The sequence below is a fragment of the Bombus affinis genome, chromosome 5, assembly GCF_024516045.1.
Source record: "Bombus affinis isolate iyBomAffi1 chromosome 5, iyBomAffi1.2, whole genome shotgun sequence".
In the NCBI taxonomy this organism is placed as follows: Eukaryota; Metazoa; Arthropoda; class Insecta; order Hymenoptera; family Apidae; genus Bombus; species Bombus affinis.
The window spans coordinates 11,931,850-11,945,277 of record NC_066348.1 but is presented as its reverse complement, the minus strand read 5'-3'; the positions used below and the strand labels follow the sequence as shown (position 1 = coordinate 11,945,277).

The window sequence follows — 13,428 nt, the reverse complement described above, 5'->3', positions numbered from 1 at the left end:
GCGTCTCTTTGCCTACGCCAGGGAAACGCTTGTTTTGTACCTTTTTGTCCCCTCTTTCTTTCCTCGAAATTAATACGCGCCGGGAATTACGCCGATACTGTCGCACGCTTCTCGATAATCCTATGGAAACCTCGAATAAGGGCTCTCCACAACGTATTTTGGTGGATGTTTATTAACACTGGAATCATACGTGTTATAACAAAATAATAATTACTTCTTCTCCTTTTACGATTACCGAGAACGTATAGATGTTTTTGCGAAAATTAATGCTGGCTTCTATTTAGCGAATACGCAATTATTTAGATGCATTTCATTGAATTAATTTCCTTACAATTTTATACTGATTTACATAGGCAACATTTAGGTACGTATTATGGTTCTATTATAGTTCTGACGTTAACAATGTAGTACAGTTCTACAGTGATCGTTCTAACACACACTGGTATAGCAGATATTTCGACAGAAGGCGATGTAACGTTAAACGCAAGAACCGCGTTAAGCGTTTCAGCTTATGGAACAGCGTAACTTGAAAACCGCTTTTCCTCGAAATATTCCAAATTTAGAGCCTCGTTCGAGATTTCGCAAACTTTGAATCGACTCGATCCTCGATTGAAAACTATCCTGTCGATTTTTAACCAATTTTCCATTGCTTCACGTATCCACTAAACTCGTGTAAAATACGCAATCGTTCTGACTTGTTTTATAAATTTCAAAACGATAAAGCAGCCGATCGTGGATCTTAGGATCGTAGGATTTAGATGACCGATCGTTATCTTTGTTACTTTTGTAATTTCCGAACGAGAAGACTACGCTTTTACAGAGCTCGCCAACGTATTCGTCGCGACCGCCCTGCTTTGGTTTGCGAGTTTCTCGGTAAACGTGAGAAGACTTGTATACTTGTGTAAGTAGATATACAGTAAGTGAGAGCAATTTTTTTCATACAATAGATCAGAGTGCGAATGAATAATCGCACATGCTACGATATTTTTTAACGCCTCCTTACGTAGCAGTAATTTCTTACAATAATTTTGTTAATACAAATTCGATAGCACATTGGACTTTATCTTCCCTCTCCGCCTTCAACAAAGTACCATACAAGTTCGCCAATTTTTCAAAGTCGCTGGAAAATTATGTTCATTTCATCCTGGGAATTTATGTATGTTGCAGTATCGTGGACAAAAGGTCTAAGAGATATCGGCTGAACCATAAACAATGTCGCGAGAAAGCCGAGGTGTCAACAGGCTCAACAATGTGCAGTCGATCCTTCAATCGAATAGTTTCGTGGAACAGGTCTGCATGACCCTGGCCACGAGCTGTTGCGGAACACGTGCGTGGTGCAGCTAAGATAAAAAGACAAAGGGATGCTAAGAGAGAAAGACGAATCAACGATCAGTGTCAGTGGAGAAGCCGGAGAATGTCAGTTGAGAAGTCAGAGAGTGCGAATTGCGTTGTCGAGATAGTGTGGTTCGCGTGAAAGAGAGAGAGAGAGAGTGCGTTGGATCCGTGGTGACGAGAGTTGCGAATTAACTATTTAGTTGTCTATATCATAGTACGTTATTGTGATTAGTTCACGTTAAACAATCATCGTTTCCTGTTTAATCAACATCTGTACGATTCATTCATTGTAAATAAATTGATCGTAGTATAAGATCCTACAATGTATATCACGTTTATGAAATTTATGAAATACTCTCTTACGCCGCAGAATCTGGATCGAAACGTTTCACCATTGACCAACAATATTTATAACGATGTTATCGCGAGTAAATAGCGGTGTTCCGATGCTTTTGCATCAGATTAAACAGTCGTTCCACTGAAAAACAAACAACCGCGATGAAAAATATTCGTTTCACGGTGAGCTTTCTAACTGTATTTGCTCTGTTGCTCTTTTTTTTTGCATAGCTTTCAAAACGATATCGAGAAAGAAACTGTATTGATTTTATTCAAATTGATATTTTTTCATGATTTCGTACGTAATTTGTCATACGATATTTTACTACGTAAAATTGGCAGAACCGGTTAGAATCACGTGAAATACATTGAAAATGAGATTTCATCATTATCATATCGGTATCGATGAATTATTTTATCGAATAACATTTCACTTCGAACGAAACGTGACGAAGTAGGCTATTTCATCTCGACAAGTACGTAAATTTCCAAAGATAGATCATTATTTCGTCGTATCTGTTAATTTGTTTGCCTTAGTTCCGTGCTTTTGCATTTGTTAATGACCGCGTCGAACTTAAAGAATCGTACGATCTCAATTAGTACTTCATCCTGAAACGAGTTCGCAAAATATGACAAATATTGTGATGGGCAGGAAAAATTGATTATTCGGTAGAAAACGATAAGATCCATTATCAGAAACTTCGCTGTTTTCCAATAAATTATGGAATAACAGCGTATTTTTAACGAAACGTTAAACCTTCAGGGAAGAATCTTTGTACGTTTTAAAAAATTGTATATCGAACGCGAGTACGACGAGTAGAATTTTGCAGGAAATTTGAAATTGCATTTTCGATAAAATGTTGCGTCGTGTTGTAAATTAATATTAATTTTTCAAGTGGAAATTTATGTACCCACAGCATATCAGTGTATACGAATGCCAAGTTAACGTGTACCTTTAGGAACTGAAATTGAACTGTATTATTTCACTTATTTTATTTCGCTGGTAGCTTCCACTTTCGACGTTATAGACTTTTTAATAAATGCAACTTTATTTACACGTTTTAATAAACACGATATCCAGCTTCTATTTAACGTGAAACAATTTTAACGAAATGTAATATATTAAAATATCAAATTTGATATACGCCGCGACGACAAAAGAATTCAGGATATGCCATCGATAAGCGACGAACTATCTAACTTTAAATAAATCACTGTCGATAGAAACTATTGCATGGGTAAGATTAATTGGCAAATTGGGTTCTAATTGAGTATAAAATACAGGGGAACCTATTACGTCGACTGTGCGAAATTGAGGAAACAGGAAATAGGGAAACACATACTCGATGGCTGCACAGTATACACAGAAGTCAGACCAATCAATTTGAGAAATAAGAAATGAACAGAAACGATAACAACGAAAAGCGAAAAATTAATATGCCAACTAGCAAACTTCATAGAGGGAAGCATGAAGTTGAGAGTATTATGGAGCTTGGACGAATAGAGAAACCACAGAATAACAGCCAGAACTGGAACGAAATACCAAAGACTGACACAAACATAGAGTATCATTAATAAGGAAACGTAGAAACGCGTTGGCAGGCAAATCTTACTGTTGGAACAACAAAACAAGACGAACTGGAAGATATATAATAATCTGTATAATAAATTAAAATATACGTTTAGTAAGATACAGATAGTAAATTAAAATTTAGGACGAAGGTAGTGGTCCTGTTGCAATACAATACTGGTCCATCATCGCTTGCCTTATCTTCCTCTATATACATTCTAATTAATACTTAATTAGGCTAGTATATAACATGGATGTTATTATACATTTTCCTCGTCGGACAAGCAATGGCAAGTTACACGTAGTGCGTCGCTAGGAAAATCATCGTACGAAAGAATAAGTAGCTTGCTCTGGCAGAAAACAAAGAAGAAATAGGAGAATTTGTATATTACGGCGGCAGACGCATGCAAAAGTCAGTATTTATACATCGACGATTGTTTGGAAAAATATGCTACGAGGGAGAATTACAAAACGTAAGAATTGATCGTGCAAGCGTGACCCGTGAAGCGATCGAGAATAATCAGGATTAATGGCAGCCTCACGCACGCAACTTTTACGACTATTACGAACCATTACGACCGGCGAGAGTATAGGAATAAATTAAGGTAGAGGCTAAATGTATGAAACGCGCGCATGAGTCAAGAAAGATCGTAACAGGCATAAATCACAATACGATAAAGAAGTATACGATACGATAAACCACGTTCGAATTCACCGTCTACGCCGAACTTGCGCACAGACTTTATTTCTTCTCGTTTCTTTCTTTTCTTCTTTTTTTTTTTCTTTACTTCCATTTTTCTCTTCAAGTTGCACCACTTCCGTTTTGTACCTGCCACGGTGTCGCGCGCGTACCTTTATAAGAAATTGCTATCTGAGAGATTCACCAAGAATCCTGTGTTATTTTTGTATCCAAACCAAAGTGTTGTCTAGAATAAAGCTGCGTCTAACAAATACAGTACACCAGCAGGGTAGAGCAGAAACTGAAAAATGCAATAGGAAGGAAGATGCAGTAAGATATACACGAACGTTGCAGTAGGATAGACAGGTCAAGTTATCGCGATACTTACAAGTCCAGGGGAAAGGAGCTAGGTAGCTGGCAGTCTATTGGATCAAGAAGAATATCGAAGGTAAGGACAAGGAATAGTGGGCACGACTAAGATGTGGGAATGCAAGGAATACGGGAGGAATAGGAGTAAAATAATGCAGACTATGTGTGAGAGAAAGAAAGAGCGAAAGAGAGAGTGGAAGAGAAAGAGAGAGTATGATGCATGTATGGAGCTACATAGCGTTTGAGAGGAAAGCTATCGGAAGACCTCAGGGGCTGGGTAAATAAGCTGGGCGCCAGTCTGAAGTTGAAAAAGAAAATCGAAAATTTGCTAAGAGACAGTGTGAGATTAGCAGAAGATATGAAAAGTTCGATGGCGAAATTAGAGGCAGTGGTTAGTACAGAGGCAGAAAAGAAAAGTCTGAATAAAGTTAAGTTTAATTTATATAGATAAGATATATTTAATTTGTACTGGTTGAAATGGTTTTATTTTGTAAGTTAGGAATATTTGTATGTTTCATAGATGTATTCGTCAAAGTGCGACGAGACTGTAGATACAAACACACGTAGTGTATGGACAGTGTACTGAGTAAATAAAAATAAATAAAGAGATAACAAATACGATACGATATTAAATTTAATATATTTAATAGAAAACATTGTATTTTATAAAAAATCGTGGAGGCTCAGGACGAAATATTTTTTTAGACGAATTGTTTGTTAGAAAAAATAAAGCTGTTATCCATAGTACAGAGATATAAACTAGAACGAAATGCGACGAGGAATGCAACGGATCGATTATGATAAAGGCTAGTAAAAAAAAAAAAAAAAAAAAAAAAAAAAAGAGCAATAACAATATCCGATACCACCTTTTTTCGCTTCTTTTCCACCCTGTTCCTTTTATTAAAATTTCAGGTTTAAAGGAGGTCAGAGGGTCAAGAACGGAGAATTTTTCGTCGATTATAGTGATATTTCTGGAGGCTTCAAAGATACTGGTAGAATAAAACCTTGATCAAACACCTAAGCTTTCCGTGACAAGTTTATTCGCGATTGACCGAATTCCTTGACACTTCTCCTGTTCCTGTTCCCGAAGGAAAAGTACGCTTTCCGATATCGAGTGTCACACTTGAAGCGTGCAAAGCATTCGCGATTTCTGATACCCTTGTCTACATAACTATCGTATCGTTCGATCACTATCGTTCTTCGTATCACTCAAAACTGCACTACGGTTACGGTAATTGAAATATCAAAGAATATCCCTGTCATTTACATATGTTACGGAAACGATACGTTGTACGAATATCATCGATATTTTTACGCGGAAACTTGCTTCTTACAATGAAAGAAAAGCCTTATGAAAACAATGATATCTATACGCGAACAGATCAATTTATTTTTTAACAAGCTATCTTTTGAAACGATCCCGTATATTTCTGTTAGAGAAAATTTTTTTACTAGCAGCTTCTTATAACGGGACTTTTACGGCATTCGTTGGAAACGGAGACGAACGGTGGATTTTCCAAGGTTTCTCAGTTAACTTTCCTTGCCCGCTCACTCAATGGAAACGAGTTTTCGTTCCTCCGTGTAATTTCGCGATACCGCGGTGCACCGAGCCGAAAAAGATACGCGATTTAATGAACGACACCGTGAAAAGTGTTTTCGATTTAAATTGCAAATTTCCTGCAAATTTTTCGGCATATAACATACTTTGCAAAGGCAAAAAAAAAAAAAAGAATAAAATTTATTCGAAATACGTTTGTACGATACGTTTCTGATCGAACAAAACGATTACTTCCACTATAAATATTACTGTTTTTTTTTTTTTTAAATAAAACTACATATACACAGGATGTTCCAAAAAGGCTAGTCGTATATAATTACTTTTTGTCAAGGGTTATAAATCTCAAATTTATAAAATTGCACAGCGTTCAGAAAAATCTTGTTCCTCACTGTCGAAAAATCCAATTCGAAGTATAACGGGATCTCTATTTTTGTCGCGAATTCGGTACAAATGGCCAGTGGACGACACAGTACGGAAGAGAACGTATTGAAAGATTTCCGAGCAATTTTCTCCGACTATTATACGCATTCCAAGTTCGTTCATCGAGGCGTCACGGGTCCCCAGGAGCGATCGATGGAATCTTCGCGCCGGGTTCTCTCTTCTTTTTTCTTCAGAAACAAATGGTCAATTTTATCGCGAACTTTTATCTTCACGTGATATATAGGAGCCCCTTCCTATTTCTCTGCTCCCCTTTCTCTTTTTCTCCGCTGTTGATATCCTTGCTTCAATCTGGAACCTCGGATATTGGAATAGGTTTACATAGGGTGTGCGATACAAGCTTTATTACGACGAATACGAACATCAACAGGCTATCTGTAGGATTTCGTTTAGCTTTAGGTCAATTTTAGGTCAACCGTGACACGCACTCCTCAGATTCCTTCAGGATTTTTCTTCCATGACCTCACGTACCAACGATACGACGAGCGAATTCAGATCGATCGTTGGATCGATCGTATTTAGATTTTAAAATAAGGATTCGCGAGAGGTAAACTCCCAGGATGAATTCTCTTTTAATTGTTAAGCCCTGAAAAATTTGTCACAATTACATGGCTTAAGATGAAAAAGTCACTTCTTTTTATATTTTTTGTATATTTTAAACAAAATTTAGGATCGTCCCCTTTAGATCTTTTCATTTTGGTTCAATATTCTACGCATAAGGAAGCGTAAAAAAGATCAGATAAACAAAATGGAGAGATTTTTCGTACCATTGTATAATGAGGGGAATAAAACAGCCAGTCTAAGTGTAAAGCGTATATATCGCGTTATTAAATTCGAGTATCAATATTTGAATCATTGTTCATCGGGTAATATATTTCGGTATCCATAAATCAAGATGATTTAACGTTTACTATTTAATTCAGCGAACGTTACAAATATACTAAAAAGTATCAATATTTGAATCATTGTTTATAGAATAATATCTTTTCGTATCTACAAATCAAAGTGATTTAACGACTATTATTTAATTCGGTGAACGTTAAAAATATAGTAAATTTGTCGTGTCTCCTCGAAAAATACAGGATATGAAAATTTGTCACGCTATTCTTTCTTCAATTAACGATAATTTTTTCCATCTTTTAACTCCACGATTATTTTAATAAATCGCCTAAACATATACCTTATAAAAATTTATATATACGTCTCCTTATCACAATTTTCTGATATGTATCCGTTTCGCGCTTACGTCCTAGTTTTTATACGAATCAAATATATTATACGTGTGCGTGTATTAAAGTAAAGAGTAGGTACTCGAAAAAGTAGAAGCAACGAAAATGTCGATCAATTTACAAATTTGAATTTTCTCTCTGATTTCATATCGAGCTTCGAGCTTTTAGTCAAATTAACTGCCCTTCAACTTATGCAATTAATAAATTGATAAAAAGCGATACGAATGAACGTCGAAGCTTGCTTCGCAAGTTCGCGTCAATTTTGAATCGTTCGAAACTTTATTTCGTCCCAGCTTACGACGACAATGATCAAGAATCGCTGGTATCGAATTAAACGCAATAATATAATAATTCCTCGCAGATAACTTTGATCTACGATTTTAAGAATATTCTATTTACTCTTTCTTATCGAAACTTCTTAAATAACCGGATTAAACATCGCGATCAATATCCAATTCGAACATCGACGATTAGTAATTACCAATTATTTCTTAATTCTAACGATATGTGCAGTTTAACTTTTGTTTATTTCGACGTAATGTATCTTACTACGTTAAATAGTAATAAAAATGATGTGATTGCATCGCGGTACGAATAAAACTCGCCAACATTTCACGGTATAATAGTAACACGTATAAAAAATTACAGCTTTAACCAACTCCTGCTGCTGCTGAAGCCTTTCTGGCTGCCGAAGCAGAACGGCTCGACGCTGCTCGCCAAACGATCCTCCTTTCATCCCCCTAATTCATTCGGCGAGTCGTGCACCACGTGCGGCGAAAGAAAACTACGATATCCTCCGTCGCGATACACGAAACGAACGCGATCGATTAACGGATTAGACGGAGCGACGAAACCCAAGATCACAGAGAGCTCTCTTTCTTCTCTAAAATCCCATTGTTCCTATGCAGACGGGTGGCTCTCCTCCTGTACACAATAAGCTTAACGACTCGATATAACAACTTCCAATGTGGATTATAAAAATATTAAATCTTCTGTAATATCAACTAGTTAACCCTATATGATATGTAAACTCACGGACCAATGTGATCCATGGCGACGGGGCCCGCGAAACGAGTCGCTGAAGCTTCAGGAAGCTTATCCTCCTGAAACCGATCGTTCCATCGGACTCTCGCCTCTATTTTATTTTGGCCGGCGTTACTTCCTGTGAACAGTGTCTGTCCGTCCCGTCCGTCTGTCCGTCTCCGTTGTCTCTAGTTACCTATACACGTAAACACGTACCTACGTACGTATGTGTGTGTGTGTGTGTGTACGCGCGTGCGAGTTCCCTTTTCCTGTACGTGTACGTGTACGATACATATGTGTACGGGTGTATGCAGGTGAATGTACGATGGAACAAGACGTGCGGTCTTGCGCGCAGCCACGCGGAGGAACGGGTAACAGCATCGATGGATCATTCTGCTCTCTTACCGGAGATCGATCGACCCAAATAGACGGGCGCGCCAAGCCGAGCCGAGTCGAGCAGAGCCGCGCCACCAGGTACAATGTGCTCGAATTCGTTCGTTCGCCACCGAGAATCGACGGACAGATATCCAGCCCCTCTGAGTAACGACCCATCCGGAATCTACTCTTCCACGTTTCGGTTGCGATAGGCCGCTCCTCTGGGATACACGTGGCCGTGACTGATATCGAGGATCGCTGCCCGATGTTCCACGCTATTCAACCCCTGATATTTCTGCCGACGATTTGCCCAGCTTTCACACGGTCAGACGTTGCCCGATCGATTTCGCACGCGCTGCCTGGCTAATTTTCTTCGTCCGCCTCGATCATCTCGTTACCCTTTCCACGACGAACGTTTAATCAATTCCACGCCTGCCGATCATCTTCGGCCGTCGAGTTAATCGGATGCCTATCGGATCACGCGTTGTTAAACTGACTTGGCGCGAGTCATTTTTCTACAAACTTCTTTTAAATGTCTCTAACGTTCCATATTTCCAAGTTACACGCTCCTATAACTACGTTTTGTATCTCGTTTATATTTCTTTTATAATAAATTGTTTCGTAATAAATATAATTTGTCGATAGACGCGTTAAGCAAATTCGCACGGTATAGCGCGAAGAGTTCGGGCATTTTATATCACGGAAATAAATATAAAGTTTCAGACTGCGTTGCATGTTCGTTTATCGTTGATGAATTAAATTGTGTGTGCGTTAAGTATCGTTGAACGATCGTAGGTATTTCTCGCTGAACGAATCCTTTTATCTTGTTCGATAGAAATTACGGATATTTCTGTCTTCGGTGAGTGGTGGCTATTGTCGGGAACATACGACGCAGTTCGAATAATTAGCTGATTCCCTGAGATAGACTCGATTTTTTATATCTATTTCGTGATCCGAAAGGTGTTCGTAATTTGCTGGTATTTTCGTATTTTCCTAAACGATATTTCTATTGTATCAACGACGCGTTAACCGCGACACTGTACGAGAATGAAACTTGTTTTACGACGGAGCATCGATCGAGATGCAGAAATCGGTCTCGTCGGCGCTACGAAGCGACAACTCGAAGCAATTAGCACGCAAGGACGAACGGCTGAAACGCGAACACGAGAGGGGCTCAGGATCTCCGATAATAATGAAGAGTCCTGGCCGGAGCATATATCCATTAAATTGCATGCACTCGATTTAATGGCTTGACTCATTGCCACGGGCTCTTCCATGTTCACTCGAGTTCGCGTGCTCGGGCCTCCTCTTCGAAGAGACGGCAACAGAACTGTTGCACTTTTTTCAGAAAACGAATCGCACTCTCTCCTTTCTTCCCTACCAAAGGAACTCGTTTTGTTATATCTCGCGCTGTTAACAAGACGATAATCGAGTATTAAATCATTGACGAACGAGAAACGTGTTTCGTATGTACTTTTTTCTTTTAATAATATTCCGGAGTAATTAGAATTTTTGCATCATCGTCCGTGCGAAATGAAAGATTTCTATCTGGTTTTTCTACGATTACTGATCCTTGGAATTCGAGCACATCGACAGTTCCTAAATCGCTGAATTACATTTAACCATCGACGCGTTACCCGTTTTCGATGTTACGGCTAATCATAAAATATAAAAGGTACTTATCCTGATCAGCCTCGATTCTTCCCGCGACGAGAAGCGCCAGGCGAAACTGCTGCTTCCGAAGAATTTTCAAATATCCAACGAAGTAATATCAGACGACAACGATGCACTTGCAGGTAACTTTGTTGCGTTATTTCTCGAACCAAAGGCGATCCTAATTAGTCTTCAAAAGCTCGAATATTTCCATTAATGAATTCGAATCACGAAGATGCCTTCGTCCTTTGTGGAACGAAATGTTCGCTTGATTCGCCGTTCAATTCCGCGTTGTTGTCTTCTTTCACAGGGTTGGCGTTGCTTAATTTGCCCTCGGTTCCCTGGACGATGTTTCCGCTAATTTCGACCAACTTCCTCGCGTAATCCCCGTGGATCAAGATTTTCGAGGTACTCCGTAGCAATTACAAGATTCCTTTAACCGCGTCAAGCGCAGAAACCTCGCTCGCGTTCGCTTTGTTAAGAAGTTCTCTCGGACCAGCCGAGTTCCCGCGGAACGAACCTATTCTCTGTAGCTGATCCGCTCCTCCGTTCCGCGTCCAGATCTCGTCCATGTCGAGGGATCTTCGTGATTTCCATTCTTAAAATTCGATCGACGAAAACTAGAAGAAAAAAAAAAGAATTGTACCGCGTCAGTACCAGCTGCGCCATACTCCGACGTTTAGAAAAAATAAAGCAGCTTCTTCGCGAACTTTGGACTTCCTCGCGTGGCTACCCGCGTCTATGACACAGCGATCGAACCGCTTCTCTACGACGGCTATTCCTCAGGCCAGCCGAGATCTTCCCCTACGAGCTCGTAGAATCGTTGATTGTGTTCGTTGAAGAACCTCCTTAGCTTGGTGACCACCACGGGACTAACGCGTGGATGTCGTCTGCCTTTGCTCTCCTTCAGACATTTCTCCGACGTCTCATTGCGCAGACAGTAGAAGCCTTTCGTGTGGTTGAAGTAGAAATTGTGCCTGCCGATCCGTGGCTCCAATCCGAGGAAATTCTCGATCCTGCGCAACTGAGGCACCGGGTCCTCGATCAATTGGTCACCGTTCACTATGAGGATCTGCTCCCTGGAGAACACCTCCAGCCACCTATGCATGTACGTGTGGTACAGGGAAATCGCTACTGGCCTGTACGACTCGTTGATGCTGCCGTCCGGTCGTATCACCAATTCCTCGAAGCTACGCGCCGTCTGCTGTTGCTGGATACTTCGTGGTGTTCCATTCGTCAGGGTCGAAGCGGTCGCGGCGTGCGTCCGCAGCTGAGTGTAGTCGGATATCGCTCTGGTCACTGGTTCCCGCACTATCAGCAGCAGTTTCACGCTCGCGTTCATCGCGCGGATTCTTTCAGGTACCTGCGACGAGAAATCGGCGACGTGAGGAATTATCGTTAAGAGCGAGAAAATGAGAAAATCATGCGACAACAATTTCGTTGCGAAATTTTAGAGAAAATTGTCGTACGCGTGTTTCGTGTATTATCGTTTACCTACGTTTAATATATTGAATTCTATAGCAGACGTAGTATCGCAGGTTTTAGAACAGTGATCGTCATCGTAACGATTATGTGTAATTGACTTGATACGTAGCTGTGTATAATAATTTGCATTTGTAGGTCGTATGATACACGAATTTAACACGTGAAAGGGACTGCTTTAAAATTGTCGATTTACGATTATCAAACGTACCGGTCAGAAGCCACATCGATCAGCTTTGTAACTCGAGAAATAAAGAGAAGTTTTTTAAATTTACCTTCGAATTTTTTAGAATCTTCTTGCGGTGAACGAACTTACGAAAGCAAAAATCATTTGTTCCTTTAGAATATTAATCGCGCACTTATTTAACGAAATTGAGAAATTATTAAAATGCGCAGTTGATCAGTATGGCTTTTGAAAGCCATCATCAGATGAAAATCGTTTTTGCGATTCTACAATTTCCACCTCGTTTCCTTGAATTCGTTGAATTGAATTATATATAAAATGCATTTTATCGAAAGGATAATCACGTATGATAATATTACGGTTGATTACGACCAACAACGCATCCACGCATAGTGTCAAGCGTATTTCGTGTAATGATATTCATCGTGATATCCAGAATTTCGTGGCGCCACGCTGTTTACGTTTGGAAGCTATACACGAATGCGAGTTGCATGTTATTTAGCAGTAACGCTAAAAGCAAAAATGTGTTCGTAGACCGTGGCATTAACTGCGATTATATCCAGTGTAACGTTTTTATTAGGCATTTTAGAAAATGGTTGTTCCAACAGAAATTACTTCATAAAAACTGGCTTTAGTTTAATTTTTGAAAATTCGATACGCGTTATCGCACCAGCCAATTGTTCTAATAGAATTCCTTTTACTTTATCCGATATCTCTATCTCGTGTAAAATTTCGAATTATCTGATATCCTAATTACTTCGGAGATATTTATCTTCATTTATTAAAAACATCGTTTCGTACAAAGGAAGATGGAAAAGTTTCAACACGTTTCCTTATTTCTTCTTTTTCTTCGGTAGCAACATCCCGTGCGTTTTGCTTCTCGCTTTGGAACGTTCAATTTGAACGTATAGTTTGCGAAGGGAATATGGTGAACTCTTAAATTACGGTATCAAGCAACAGCACCGTGTAACGTTGGCGAATCGAATCGCGTGGATTTATTTCCTCTTCGAGGTTGTAAGGAACGAGTTAACCTTCACACCATATGATTCTATCGCGAACGTTGCTCGCCAAATTAATTTCGGGTGACTGAATCGGCCGAATGAACCGTGAAGCGACCCAATACGTAACTTTCGATTTACAAACCGATTTACTACCGACTACTCTATTATTGCGTGTCTTTCGAACTGGCGAAAAAGC

The 13,428-nt window shown here is 39.5% G+C and overlaps 2 protein-coding genes across 9 annotated transcripts in view; both read right to left on the bottom strand.

The window, feature by feature from the left end:
• Nucleotides 1–13,428, bottom strand: part of LOC126916704 (rotatin) — a 237,586-nt gene that overhangs the window by 45,512 nt on the left and 178,646 nt on the right. The gene's annotated exons all lie outside the window — the stretch shown is intronic.
• LOC126916720 (heparan sulfate glucosamine 3-O-sulfotransferase 5) overlaps nt 155–13,428 on the bottom strand; it is a 147,828-nt gene continuing 134,554 nt past the window's right edge. For 7 of the 8 annotated variants that reach the window (XM_050722797.1, XM_050722794.1, XM_050722796.1 and 4 more), the window contains one exon: nt 155–11,928. In XM_050722797.1, the coding sequence (XP_050578754.1) occupies nt 11,341–11,928 (588 nt within the window). In that variant the 3' untranslated portion in view covers nt 155–11,340. The remainder of the gene's footprint in view (nt 11,929–13,428) is intronic. The other variant, XR_007710714.1, reaches the window with a different exon arrangement.